General features: G+C 38.9%; 1 protein-coding gene and 1 long non-coding RNA gene across 3 annotated transcripts; both read right to left on the minus strand.

Moving 5' to 3' along the window:
- Window positions 1–2,818: 2,818 nt before the first annotated feature.
- On the minus strand, window positions 2,819–4,016 carry LOC123653313. Its single transcript, XR_006743045.1, has 2 exons — window positions 3,352–4,016; window positions 2,819–3,139 (listed from the first exon to the last, which is right to left on the minus strand). It is a non-coding gene; the product is annotated as an uncharacterized LOC123653313 (long non-coding RNA).
- Window positions 4,017–4,987: 971 nt separating this feature from the next.
- Window positions 4,988–9,192, minus strand: RPL34 (ribosomal protein L34). Of its 2 annotated transcripts, none has more exons than XM_036409436.2 (5): window positions 9,150–9,192; window positions 8,104–8,177; window positions 7,704–7,803; window positions 7,285–7,388; window positions 4,988–5,099 (listed from the first exon to the last, which is right to left on the minus strand). In XM_036409436.2, exons 2-5 carry the CDS (start codon window positions 8,166–8,168, stop codon window positions 5,015–5,017), a joined length of 354 nt encoding a protein of 117 aa, XP_036265329.1. In that variant the 5' UTR covers window positions 8,169–8,177; window positions 9,150–9,192; the 3' UTR covers window positions 4,988–5,014. The 2 variants fall into 2 exon arrangements, with proteins under 2 accessions (XP_036265329.1, XP_045445097.1); XM_045589141.1 differs by lacking the exon at window positions 9,150–9,192 and adding an exon at window positions 9,038–9,062.
- Between the last annotated feature and the right edge of the window lie 4,275 nt (window positions 9,193–13,467).

The raw sequence follows: 13,467 nt of genomic DNA on the forward strand, positions 1-13,467 counted from the left end.
TCTAACAAGAGAGGTGGAGGAGAGGGGGGAGGGCATAGCCCTCAGGCTATTTGCACAGGCAAAGGAATATAGAAGCTGAATGAATATCTGGGGGATTCAGTCAATAATTTTGATCTTTTTCTCCTCAATAGTAGGTTGATGCCTAAAATATCTAGGGGGTTGCATAATTAAAATATCCCCTAACGCAGAATACTGTGTCTTTGTTCCAAAATAAGCTTTTCCTTCACTGGTCTTCCTTAGAAGAAGGTGGCACAGATCTTTTTGAGCTTTGTAGGTGACTAAAATGTGTTTGCTAATAGGAATGTTCCTTCTTAGTAACAATGTGTTTACATATATCAGACTTACTGGCTCTACATATTAAGAGTGAATTGGGCTGCATGAGTTACCTGTTTAAAAATATTAGCTATTTCTTGATTTAAGACATTTGCACTTGGTTCTTATGTCTGGAATGTTCTCCCTCCTTTGCACCCAGCTAACACCTTCTTGTTCTTGCATTGAGCTTAAATATCCCTTTCTCAGAAAAGCCTACCTCCCCTTCCCAGGAGATTCCATTCTTACACTGTTCAGCAGCACTGAATTCTTCCCCTTTATGACTCTTATCCCAATGTGTGCAATTAAAAATGTATTTGTAGCCTCAGTTATGTACCAGGAGAGCAGGGAAGAGTCTGCTCTGTTGACAGTTGTATTAATACATACCCAGAAACAGTTTCTGGAACACAGTAGTTTCTAATACATATTTGTTGAGTTAATGAATGAAAGCTAAAGCAAATCAGAATGTAAATGTATGGCAAGAGCATTGATGTAATCATTCAAATTATCCAGAAACATTTAAGATTTACTCAGAAATACTGAGTAGCTGATATATTAGAAATCAGAAAGAAATGTTGTGAATCTTACCCTCTAGAGTCTAGAAAGAAAACTCTTGAAGATAGTCTGCTGATTTCCTGTGTAAATATTTCCAATATCAAGGTACCAACCTGGCATCACTGAACACTGAGCTAGAGACACAACTGGCTCTGACAGCCAGGTTAAGCTGGCTCCACATACCACTGGGTTTATTGGTAATAGCCAATAGTTATAGACCTTTAACCCAGCAGTAAGTAATCTGATTCAGAAAAAAATAATCATATTCAGTCCTGCTTCACAATCTTACTTCAGACTGGTAGAGGTGTATGTCGTTTTATTGCAACTCACTTTGTTGCTTTCCATAAATAACTGTTTTTTTGTTTTTTTTAAACAAATTGAAGACGACACCAGCAAAAGGATTAGGACTTGCTGAAATCTCAGATGATGGTTACCAATTTCTAGCAATACAGTATTTTTAAGGTATTTTTTTAGACAATGCTATTGTACACTTAACAGAGTATAGAACATAAGTTTATATACACTGGGAAATCAGAAGGTTCATGTGACTCACTTTATTGTGCTGTTTGCTTTGTTGTGGTGGTTGGGAACCAAACCCCCAATGTCTCCAGGATATGTCTGTATGTGATTTCAATTGGTAAGATAAAATAGCTTGTAGTTAGAGCTGGATACAGCCCTATCAAAATTCTGGGAACCCAAGCCCTAAATCATTAGGGTAAAAAGTGTATGCACTGCTGAAAATAAATTAGATTTATTTACTTAAATATATGGAAGTTTTCTGCTTTTAAGAATGAAAGAATACCCGTGGCATGTCTACATAACCCCCTCCCCCCCCCCCCCCCCCGGTCCTTCTAATGAAATTATAAACAATTCAGTGGAAGGAGAAACCACTAACTACATTCACTTATCTTCTTAGGAACCTGTCAGAGATACTTTGTCATACACAGAACTGGACTCAGTAAAAACTGTTTCTTTAAATCAAAACCCAGCGCAGTGCAGAATCCATTTTGGCCACTTGGACAGAGTTGGCACTATGTTCACATAGTCTGTGGTCCTCTATATCTACCCACCACAACACGAGTGAGGTGGAGGAATTAGCAGAGGGAGGAATGGAGAAGGGCGGCCCATGGTCAATAACTAAGTGGCTAAACTAACACAGGTGAAGAAATGGCCACCGATCCGGCATATTTCACATCCTCAGTGTTCTGGACATGAAATGTGGCAGTGTTATGTTTGTGTTTCTCCAAAATTCATATATTGGAACCTTAATCCCGTGTTTTAGGAAGTGGCGGCCTTTGGGAGGTAAGTCATGAGGTTGGAACCCTCATTATGGTTTTAGGGTCCTTGGAAGAGCGGAGACAAGAGAGCTTGCTTTTAGCCTGGCTCGTCTGCTCAGGGGAGGGTCAGCCTATGGACTGAAGTGTCTTGGGTTTGATTCTGGTCAAGGGCACATGCCTGGGTTGTGGACTCAATCCCCAGTAGGGGGTGTGCAGGAGGCAACTGATTAATGATCCTCTCATCATTGATGTTTCCATCTCTTTTCTCCCTCTCCAAAATCAATAAAAATATATTAAAAGAATGCTCACAAGTGTTCAAATGGAGAAAAATTAAGAAATAATCCAGCCTAGCTGGCGTGCCTCAGTGGTTGAGCGTTGACCTATGAACCAGGTCATAGTTTGTGGTCTTGATCCCCTGTGGGGCATGCAGGAGGCAGTCAGTCAATGGTTCTCATCATTGATGTTCTAGCTTTCTCCCCCCCTCTGAAGTAAAAAACAAACAAAAAACTCAATTATCCAAAAGGGAATATTTAGTTTATATATAAAGTATGCTTCTAATTTTGACTTAAAAATAATTATCTGCATACTGAAATTAAAGGATTTTTTTCATTCTAATTTTCCTATTTTCCAAATTGTCTACAAACATGCTTTATAAGTGAAAACATTTCAAATTTGGAAAAGGTTAAACCATTTAATACATGAAGAATTCTTTGAAAAGTATGTGACTTCAATGCTTTAGTTTTCTCAAGTTTCTAAGTTAACCCACTTATTCTGTTGAAACTTGATAGTCCTCACATTACAGCCTGGGTTGTCAAGTTGCTCTACAGAACTTTGTGTCATAAGAGCCCTGACATGCAAATGGAGTCTTTTTCTCCACAGCTATTACTTAAAGATGACATCTCAAACCAAGGAAAAATTAGTTTACAAAGCAATTAACTGAATTAAAATTTTAAAGGCATTGAGTGTTAAAGAATCCATTTTTAGATTCTTATCACACACTAGAATTTAGGGGTGTCGAACTCAATCAGAGAAGGGGCCAAAATCTAAAATCCAGTCTAAATCGTGGGCCGAATGGTTTACTGAACAGTCATAAACTGTCATTGTGATGGAAACGCAGCGGAGTGCAGTGATGACAGCGCGGTGCGGGCCACATTGCAAGGTCTGCCGGGACGGATTTGGCCCGCGGGCCTTGTGTTTGACACATGTGCACTAGATGACCAAACAGGTCTATGCAATATTTGTCAGCATCAGTCCATGAAGAAATGTTACTCTACTTCAGAATCCAATGCTTTTCAATTATACCCGTTAAAAATATTTATGATTAAACATTACCCAAAATAATTGTATTGTTCTGGCTGCTTAACAATTCAAATGGAAGACAAATGGAAGACTTGATGGATCTCAAATGATCTGAGAAACCTAAGCTATCACCTTTTGCTGAAGTATTTACTTGGAGTATATTCAATCTCAACTCCCTAAAAACATATGCCAATTCTAATGGATAAGTATTACACAACTTGTGTGCCAGTGCTCATTTATAAAATGGGGATGATAAAGGTGTCGCAGGGTTGTTGGAAAGACTAAATGAAGTGCTTTGAAGTGTCAGGCATAGGGCAAATAGGCGTTAGGTATCACTATGGAGATGCTATCAAATTCAAATGACAGCCTAAGCAACTTAATTCTGTTCTGCAAAATGCCGATTTAAAATCACGTCTACCAAATTAGCGGGCAGTGGGGTTCAAGGCCAGATTCCTGCCCTTTTCCTTCTTTAGGAAAGGGCACTGACCAACTGATGTGGCTCAGTGGTTGACCTTTGACCTGGTCCTGACTTGTCAGGGCACATGCCAGGGTTGTGGGCTCAATCCCCAGCAGGGGGCATGAAGGAGGCAGTTGAATGAGTCTCAATGTTTATGTTTCCATCTCTCCCTCCCACTTTGCAATCAGTAAAAATCGCTGTCATCACTGCACTCCGCTGCGTTTCCATCACAATGACAGTTTATGATTGTTTAGTAAACCATTCGGCCCGCGATTTAGGCTGGATTTTAGATTTTGGCCCCTTCTCTGATTGAGTTCTACACCCCTAGTCTAGAGGAAAAGGGTCAAAATGCACCGAATTCTCTAGCTACCAAGTTTCTAGGCTTCTTGGCTTATGGAAGTAGCCTAGGATTGGAAGCTTGACATGACCTGAAAAAATGGTCTTGGAGGACAATTCAGTTTATACTTTAATGGACGTCTTTTAGCCTCAGCACTGTAAGAATGAACTAATAAAATCTAGTTTTGCATTATTGAGTTGTTTTAAACAGTATCACAAAGTTAAGAAAATAGTTATGAGCACATGGGTTTTCTTGTATTACTTTCCATTGGACAAATCTGTATACGAGGGTCTATTATTTTAATGTTCTGATTTGGATAATAAATCCAACATAAATCTGAATTTGAATTTCACTTGACCCATGACATTAAGTTTTGTACACAGGAGTTCATCTTTTGCTGACAGTTTTATTCTCCAAAATAGACCAGTTTGAAACTAAGCAAATAAGAGGGCTTAATGATGTTAGAATGGTTCCATTCCATAACTTTAAACACTGGTTTCTGCTCTATGACTTCTGATAAAGAAGCTACTATGAAAATGATCCAAGAGGTCTTCAAAGAAATGTTCAGATGTAAGGGCCACTCTTCTCAAAAGGCCTTGTCTCAAGATACCATAAAAAAATTCTAGGGACCATTAACCTTCACTCTCATTTAGAAAAACAGAAATCTAGACATCACAGGGTCCCCAGATAACACACAGGAACAAAACCTGTATATTAACAAATTACAAGATAATTAACAGAATGAGACTTTTATTATTCAAAAAAGCTTCATTTTAAAATTTATTTAGCTTTCTGACTCTGTGCTTGTGCCTTCAACACTTTCACAACGATTTTCTGCTCCTCAATAAGGAAAGCACGCTTGATCCTACAAAAGAAAATGTTAAATGAATATTTATACCCAAATAGCATTGATTTAACAAAGGCAAGAAAAGCACCTGAAAATATTTAAAGCTATGAGGGAAGATACTCAAGAAAATAAAACCCGCAAGTACAGATTAAAAACTGGTATTACATGGACAGACCCTTTCAGCCTACCCACAGCAGTACCACCCTCCCCTTTGGAGCCATGGTAAACTGTAAAAGCACCCACAAGAACCGGCTCTCTGCCACTTCGCTAGCTTTCATTTAATGGCATCTCATTAGGATCCAGGATTAAGGACATTACTTGATTTGTAAAATGTCTTAGAATGTTTTAACCACAGTATTGAAAATTTCCAGTAAAAACACAGAAAAGGAGTAACGTGCTAGGAATCAAAATGAAAGGGTAAAAGATATTAGTGAGAGGTCCTTTATCAAGAGCAAAGATTTTAGACTAGAGCCTGACTGAAGCCAACTCCACTATTTACTAGCCGTGTGATCTTGGGCAAGTTACCTTCCGTTGTGAGGTTCAGGAGTAATTTCATATCTATTTCACAGGGTTTTTATAAAGGTTAAATTTGGAAGGACTTGAAATTTCTATACTTAGGACCTCCATTTAGTGTCAAAATAAATATATAGATTTCAGAGAGAAAGGGAGAGTAGAGAGAGAAATAATGATGAGAATCATTGATTGGCTGCCTCCTGCACCATTGATTGGCTGCATTCCTTGCCTGCAATGCCCTTTCAACCCCTTGTCCAACTTACACATCAATCAGGTTCCGCCTTAAATTCTATTCTCAGATTGCCAGCCACCTGAAAGTAGTTTCTCCTCTAAATTTCAATTAAGTTCTCTTGCATGTCATGGAAGTTATATTTATCATGTGTTTGTATTCCTCTACCGTGCCTTACCATCCCCTTACAAATTTAACTCCTAAAAGGCAAAATGAACTTGCAAGGTTTGGTGTCAAGACTTGGCTTAGAAATTTGGCCACACTGCTTTACAGAACTATCTGAAGTAAACTGGAGGCAAACTATTCTTCTGATAGTTACTCCCAACTTCTTCACTCGGGAAAGCCCATCTTAAGTCTTTGGAGACAATCTAATATTACCGTGTTTCCCCGAAAATAAGACCTAGCGCATGGAAAGATAAGACATCCCCTGAAAATAAGACCTAGTGCAACTTTGGGAGAAAAAATTAATATAAGACACTGTCTTATTTTTGGGGAAACAGGGTAATACAGTCAGTGGGGTTGAGAGGAAGGGTCTCAATAAAGCCTGGAAGAAATGCTGGTGTTGCCTCTTATCAGCTATGTGAATTTAAGCAGTAAGTCTTGGTTTCTTCACAAAAAGATGGTAACAGAAACACTTCCCTGATGAACTAGCAAGTCTTTATCATAAAAATGCTGCATAAAAGTTACCATCATAAACTCCACTGCATCCACTCCTGTCTACGCCACTTTCACACATCCAAAAGACCTAGCCTTCTACCTAAACCTTCTCCTACCCTGAAAGAGTTGTCATTTCATTAGCCTTCACACAGTACAGAAATTGCGAGTTCCGAGTTCTCTCTACTCTCCCTTTCTCTCTGAAATCTATCTATATTTTTATTTGCTTTGACTCTAGTACAGAAATTGCAAGTTCCAAGTCCACTTCTTGCTGATTGATTTCGTTATCCACTGTGCTGCAGCATTAGTGTCTAGCACACCAAAGGTTTCCCTGCCCTCCTCAAACCCCACCAATCCCCACATTTTTAAGGATCAAGCTAGAAACCATCCTTCCTGATCTGTGACTTCTTGTCCACCACTTCCCACTATTCTCTACTCCAGCCACATCAGAAGTATATACAATTTTTTAAAAAATACTCATCCAAGGATATACCATATTTACTGATTTGAGAGAAACAACACTTTCTATGCTCTATCTTAGTGTCAAAAACAGTTTACCTTCCTCCCCTACAAAACCAAAATCATTTTAATTTCTACATCTAGTATAAAGATGGCCCCAAATCCTAAATTATTTTGAATTAACATTTTGTACTTCCCCAATTATCCTTAGTCTAGGAAGGATCCTAAAGTAGGCAACTTTTGTTTAAGTTATTTTTTTCACCAGTCTCCTAGTAATGATCAGCATGCAGTGTAATGGACAGACCCATACACTTAAGCAAGCCCATTTGATTTAAGAGTTGTATTTACCTGTCACGGACACATTTAGCACACATGGATCCACCATAGGCCCTGCTGACGTGTTTTTTCGTTTTAGACAACCTCATTAGAACTTTAGGCCTCACAGCACGAACCTGCATAAAGAAAATGTTGATGTTATTTCACGATGCTTTTACAGTAACAGAAATTGTGCTAGATTTTTCTTAATAGGTTCTAAGTGCAAACATTGAACTAGGTTACACAGGGAAATGGTGTACTTATTTATATAAGTGAATAGCATTTCAGTGTGTCTGTCATTGGGTTTAAAACATTCTTGACAGGTACGAATTATGGACATTTGTACATTCTCACCACCCTTAGCGGTGTCCTCTCCTTCACCGTTCCCATAGTGAGAAATTAATGCTCAAAACTTCAACCTGCAACTTATTCATAACAAAAGGCTCACTTACTCCTCGAAGTCGACCTGGGCACACACCACATGCAGATTTGGGTGCTTTCCCAACCTTCTTGGTGTAGAGGTAAACAATTCTATTACCAGGGGTTCGGGACCTAGGAAGTGAGAGAATGAATACACCACAGCTCAGCTTTCAGCAGAGTAAATGACAACGTGTATTTTATTTTATTAAATATATTTTTATTGAGTTTTTACCAGAGAGGAAGAGAGGGGATAGAGTTAGAAACATCGATCAGCTGCCTCATGCACACCCCCCCACTGGGGATGTGCCCACAACCAAGGTACATGCCCTCCACCCAAATCGAACCCGGGACCCTTCAGTCCGCAGGTCGACGCTCTATCCACTGAGCCAAACCCGTTTTGGCACGTGTTTTTTAAATTTTAGAAATACTTACAGTCTAGTTTTGTTAGAGGCTGTATTGTAGGACAGCCTCCGGCGATATGTCAAACGCTGGACCATGGTGAATGCCTAAACCAAGAAAAGTAGAATAAAATTGCATTGCAGAGATAATTCACACCTTAAAAAACCAAAACGGCATCGCATAATTTACACACTATCCGTATTTCTTCATATACATAGCATCCTTAAGTAAGGTACCTTATGAAAGGGGCCCACTTTTCAAAAAGCTACTGCTATTATTGCCTGGCACACAGATGCTCAGAGTTCAGTGTCTTGCCTGAAAGCTAAGTGCTATTTAACACCAATTTTAAGGAAATTATAAGGAAATCGCTTACACAGTTAATGTACATGAATGACTTAATTTTTAAGAGAATCTCATTTTTTTTTATCCCAAACTTGGTAGCCACCTCTCCGCAGTCATGTTGTCACCAGAAAACTGGCTGCAGTCATTACTGCGCGCTCCTTCTGACATCACCCTAAGCCAGAACTGTCAGACCCCGAAGCCACACGGAAGGCCAACGCGAGTGTCCCATCCCATCAGCCACTACTCGCGTCTGCACCTCCGAAACCACCACAGAAAACGTCCCCATTAACACGCTTCTCTCTTCCTTGCTGTGGGCCGTGGGGAAGAAAATATTCTGAAACGACATGCCGGCCATCCGCCCTCCCAAAGCCTGCGATTACAGCAGGAGCGGTGTTAACACTGTCGGGGGAAGGCACAAAGATGCTCCGCTGTTTCCCAGAGTCTCAACCAGCGGGAACACGCCTCGTCTATCTCCATACGCCGGCCTTCAAAGGCGGCAAGTACCCGGCGGTGAACTGCAACCGCTCCCGGCTCCGGCCGAGAGGTCCGGATCAAGAGGTGCCTGGAGCTAAACAAACGCCTGGGACTTGCTCGCCACCAACCAGCCTTCCTCTGGGACCCTTACCCCCACGACAGCTCAAAACACTGCGGCCGACCGACCCCGGACCCCGCAACTCCCTGGATGGCGGCCGATTGTAAAGGGATTAAGTACTGGGAGAACGAAAAGGCACCCATACCTGAAGTCACCGTCCCCGGAAGAGGAAAAGGAAAGCGCTTGCCAGTTCAAAGGTCAAGCAGACTGCGCAGGACAGGAAGTTACGTCAATCCAGGGCCGCGCAGTTGTACGGACAGTAGGCAACTTCCCTACGTAGGCGGAGACGCAGAGCGCCGCCATGTTGTACGGCAACCGACTTGCCTCGCCGCCGCGGGCGGGGCTTGCGCTTCAGCTGTCCCCAGATCTTTTGGGAATTGCTGTAGAAAGGAATGCGAAGGACAGAAGAGCTGCGAATGGCAAAGTGGCGCAAAATTAACATTTTTCGTTCCTACGGGCGCTGCCACGCATTTAATCTAAAGAGGGCCAGCTTTGGACATAGACCTGGGTTTGAATTCCAATTCTGACACCATTAATTAGGTGACTTTTGAGGAGTTATTCTCTATTTTAAGTTTAATTAATTAATTAATTAATTTAAAATTTTACTTTATTGGTATTCTACAGAGAGGAAGGGAGAGAGAGAGTTAGAAACATCGATGAGAGAGAAACAGAGTTAGAAACATCGATCAGCTGCCTCCTGCACACGCCCCACTGGGGATGTGCCCCCAACCAAGGTATGTGCCCTTGACTGGAATCGAACCCGGACCTTTCAGTCCGCAGGCTGACGCTCTATCCATGGAGCCAAACCGGCGAGGGCAAGTTTAATTTATTTTTAATCTCAACTGAGGATATGTTTTTTATTTATTCTAGAAAGAGAGAGGGAGAGAGAGAAACATGTGCGAGGGAAACACCACCTGTTGCCTCATGCAGGCATCTCAACAGGGATCCAAGCCGCAACCTGGATGTCCACCCCGGACCCTTCCCTGCAGGGTGGTGGCCCAACCACTGAGCTAACGGCCAGGGCAAGGTGTTATTATCTTTAACTTTCCCTTCTCTTCCCTTGCCGTTCAAAGCACAAGCTTCACAAATTGTAATGTTATCCCAGTATCTGCTAATTATTAGCTGTGTTACTTTGGGCAAGTTCTTAAGTCTCTAAAAGATATTAGTAATTACCTTCTGTCATGATCAAAGGCATCATGAAGTCAAAATAATATCTTCACCAAAACACACGCCTTACAATGTTCATGGCAGCATTGTGAGCCAAAACTTGGAAACTACCCAGTGTCCCTCAAAAGAATAGTATTATGCTTGCTCATTGAAAATTTACATAGCAGTAAGAATAAAAAATAATATAGGTGAATCTTACAAACATAAGGTTGAGCAAATAAAACCACGTGCAAATATTTTTCATTTATATAAAGAAGGAAATTTGACAAAGTTTAGCTATGGGTAGTAGTCAGAATAGTGGCTAACTTTGGGAAAAGGGAATGGGACCAAAGGAGGCATAAAGAGGACATATTTGGAGGGCTGATAAAATTGTCCTGATGAAGGTGTATATGTATTCCACATTGAAATTTTATATCACTGCTTCAAGCAAATATTAGAAAATACAAGAGAATCTTCACACAAATTACTAAAAATAATAGAAAAAGTTATCAAGACTGCTAAAAATAAAGTTAATATACAATTGCATTTCTATATATAATACCAGCAACAAAATACTAGATTATATAATTTTTAAGTATAAATAAAAATAAAAATACATACCGTAGTTTAAATACCATTCACAATAGAATCAGGAAATGTGAGGTACCTAGATATTAATCTAACAAAATGCATGCAAATCTCAAAGAAAAATTATAAAACTTTATTAAGTATTAAAGAAGTCTTATATTCATATTTATAAAAAATTCATATAGTAAAAATGTCAATTCTCCTCTAAATGATCCATACATCCAAAGCAAATGCAAACAAAACTCAGAATAGCTGACTCTAAAATGAATCTGGAAGAGAAAAAGGTCAAGAATTTCCCTTCTGAAAAAGAAGGAAAGGATGCATATTTGTCCTTCCAGCATTTAAGATTTGCTAAAGAATTGCGATTGTAGAACTGATAAAGAAAGACCCATACATGGGTCTGGAATGGAACAGAGAACCACAAACAGACCCATACATGTATGGGATTGAGCACCTATCAGATTGGCAGGGAAGGAGAGATTATATAGTGAGTGAAGTTGGAAAAAAATATGAGTATGCAAATGGAAAGACAAATTTATTCCTAACTCACTCTATACATAAAAATCAACCTTAATTAGTTAATAAAAAGACTTTAAATCATTAGAAAATATAGGTGAATATCTTATAGACCTTAGAGCAGGAATATCTTAAAGACCAAATGAGATGCAAGAAGCACAACTTAAAGAAGATAAATTTGACATTAAAATTAATAACTTTTATGAAAATTCCTTAAATAAATGAATTTTAAACCTCAAAGCTTCCCAGTTCAAGCCGGAAAAAAATTGTGAGGTAGGTTTATCTTATTTCAATTTCACAAAAGTTTATAAAATATTTAGTAAGTGTACACAGAAATTAATGAACAGAGAACCAAAAGTGAGAAAGATTAATAAAAACAAGTGAGGTTTTTTGAAATGTTTAATGAGATAACCACATCTCTAGCAAGACAGATCAAGAAAAAAAAAATGCAAATACAGATAGAAAGAGAAGAAAAGTCACATTTCAGAACCGGGTTAAGTATAATAATCGAAAACTGTGGTAGTGAAACCAGTGTTCCTATCTCCTGGAGCAGAGGGGGACACAGAAAAATAGGTAAACTAAGTCATAGAGTATCAAGGGCTCCTGTCTCCTATTGTATTCATCTACCCAGCGAAGTGTCTCTAGAAATAGAGACTATATTGCAAGTAAATGCATTATTTTGTTCATTCATTCAAAAACTACATTTGGCTCTGACCAGTGTGGCTCAGTTCGTTGTGTGGCTCAGTTGGTTGGCATTGTCCCATGCACTAAGTTGCTGGCTTTATTCTGATCACGGTACATGCCCAGGTTGCAGGCTCAATCACAGCTTCTACTGTGCTACATATAAAATTCAAGGTTGGTGGTTATTTTTTTCTTTCAGTACTTTGAGAAAATACCACTCCGTTGTATTTTGGCTTCTGTTGAGAAGTTAAATTATTTTCATTTTTACTCCTTTAAAGGGAACTCATATATATATATACAATATATATATATAGGAGAGATTATATATATATATATATATATATATATATATATATATATATATATATTTTTTTTTTTTTTTTCTGGCTGTCTTTTGCCACATTTTCTCTTTAGGTTTGGTTTCCAGTAATTTAACAATGATGTATTTAGGAATTTTTGTCTTTTTATTTATTATATGGAGTTAATAGCGTTTTTCATATCTGCTTGTTCACAAGTTTTAGAAAATTGCCAGCCATTACCTGTTTAAATATTACTTCTGTCTGATTCTCTTCTCTTCTTCTGGGACTCCAGTTACATGCTATGTTATCACGATATCTCTACGTCTCTTCTGGTTATCAGTTGTTATATAACAAATCATCTCAAACTTAGTGGCATAAAATAACCATTTTATTATGCTTGTGGATTCCATGGGTAAAAATTTTTTACAGAGCATAGTGGGAGTATGTGGTTGCCACTTGATGACTGGTGCCTCAACTGGGACGTGACTTGAACAACTGGAGACTGGAATCATCTGAAAGCTTTTTTATTCTTAGTGTCTGGGCCATAATACCTTGAAGGCTAGGCTCAGTCTGAAACTGTTAAACAGAGCACCCATATGTGGCATCTCCATGGGGCTTGGACTTCTCACACATGGCAGCTGGGTTCTGAGAGGGAGTTACTCAAAAGGAAGCATCTAGAAAACAAGTATTGTAAGAGAACCAGCAAAAGTGGCATGGCCTTTTGTGATCTAGCTTTGGAATCATTTTTACTATATTCTGTTAGTCAGAGCTGTCACAAGCCCACCTAAATTCAAAGGCAGTGGACATATGGTCTCATCTCTTGTTAGACAGAGTGTCAGTGATTTTAGGATTATATTTTAAAGCTACCACACTTCCTGCTGTTTCTTTAATATTTTCTGTCCTTTTGTTTTTCCATGCTTTATTTTTTCTGACCTGTCTTCCAGTTCATTAATTCTCTCTTCAGCAAATTTAATGTGCTATTATAAACATCTAATGAGTTAACATCAATTATTCTAAAATTGCATTTTTTTTACCTTTTCCCATTCTATGCTGAAATTTTCAGTCTTGACTTTTATTTACTTGAGTGCTTGAGTATATTTAGTATAAATACTTTAAAGATTTTGTGACTAATAACTCCATTCTCTAAATCCCCCAAGTAAGTCTTCCTGTTGTCCTATATATCTCTTGGTTTTTATTGTCTCCTTACATGCTTGCTTTTTGTAGATTTTAGTT

This window comes from Pipistrellus kuhlii, unplaced genomic scaffold, assembly GCF_014108245.1.
Source record: "Pipistrellus kuhlii isolate mPipKuh1 unplaced genomic scaffold, mPipKuh1.p scaffold_m20_p_1, whole genome shotgun sequence".
Classification (NCBI taxonomy): domain Eukaryota; kingdom Metazoa; phylum Chordata; class Mammalia; order Chiroptera; family Vespertilionidae; genus Pipistrellus; species Pipistrellus kuhlii.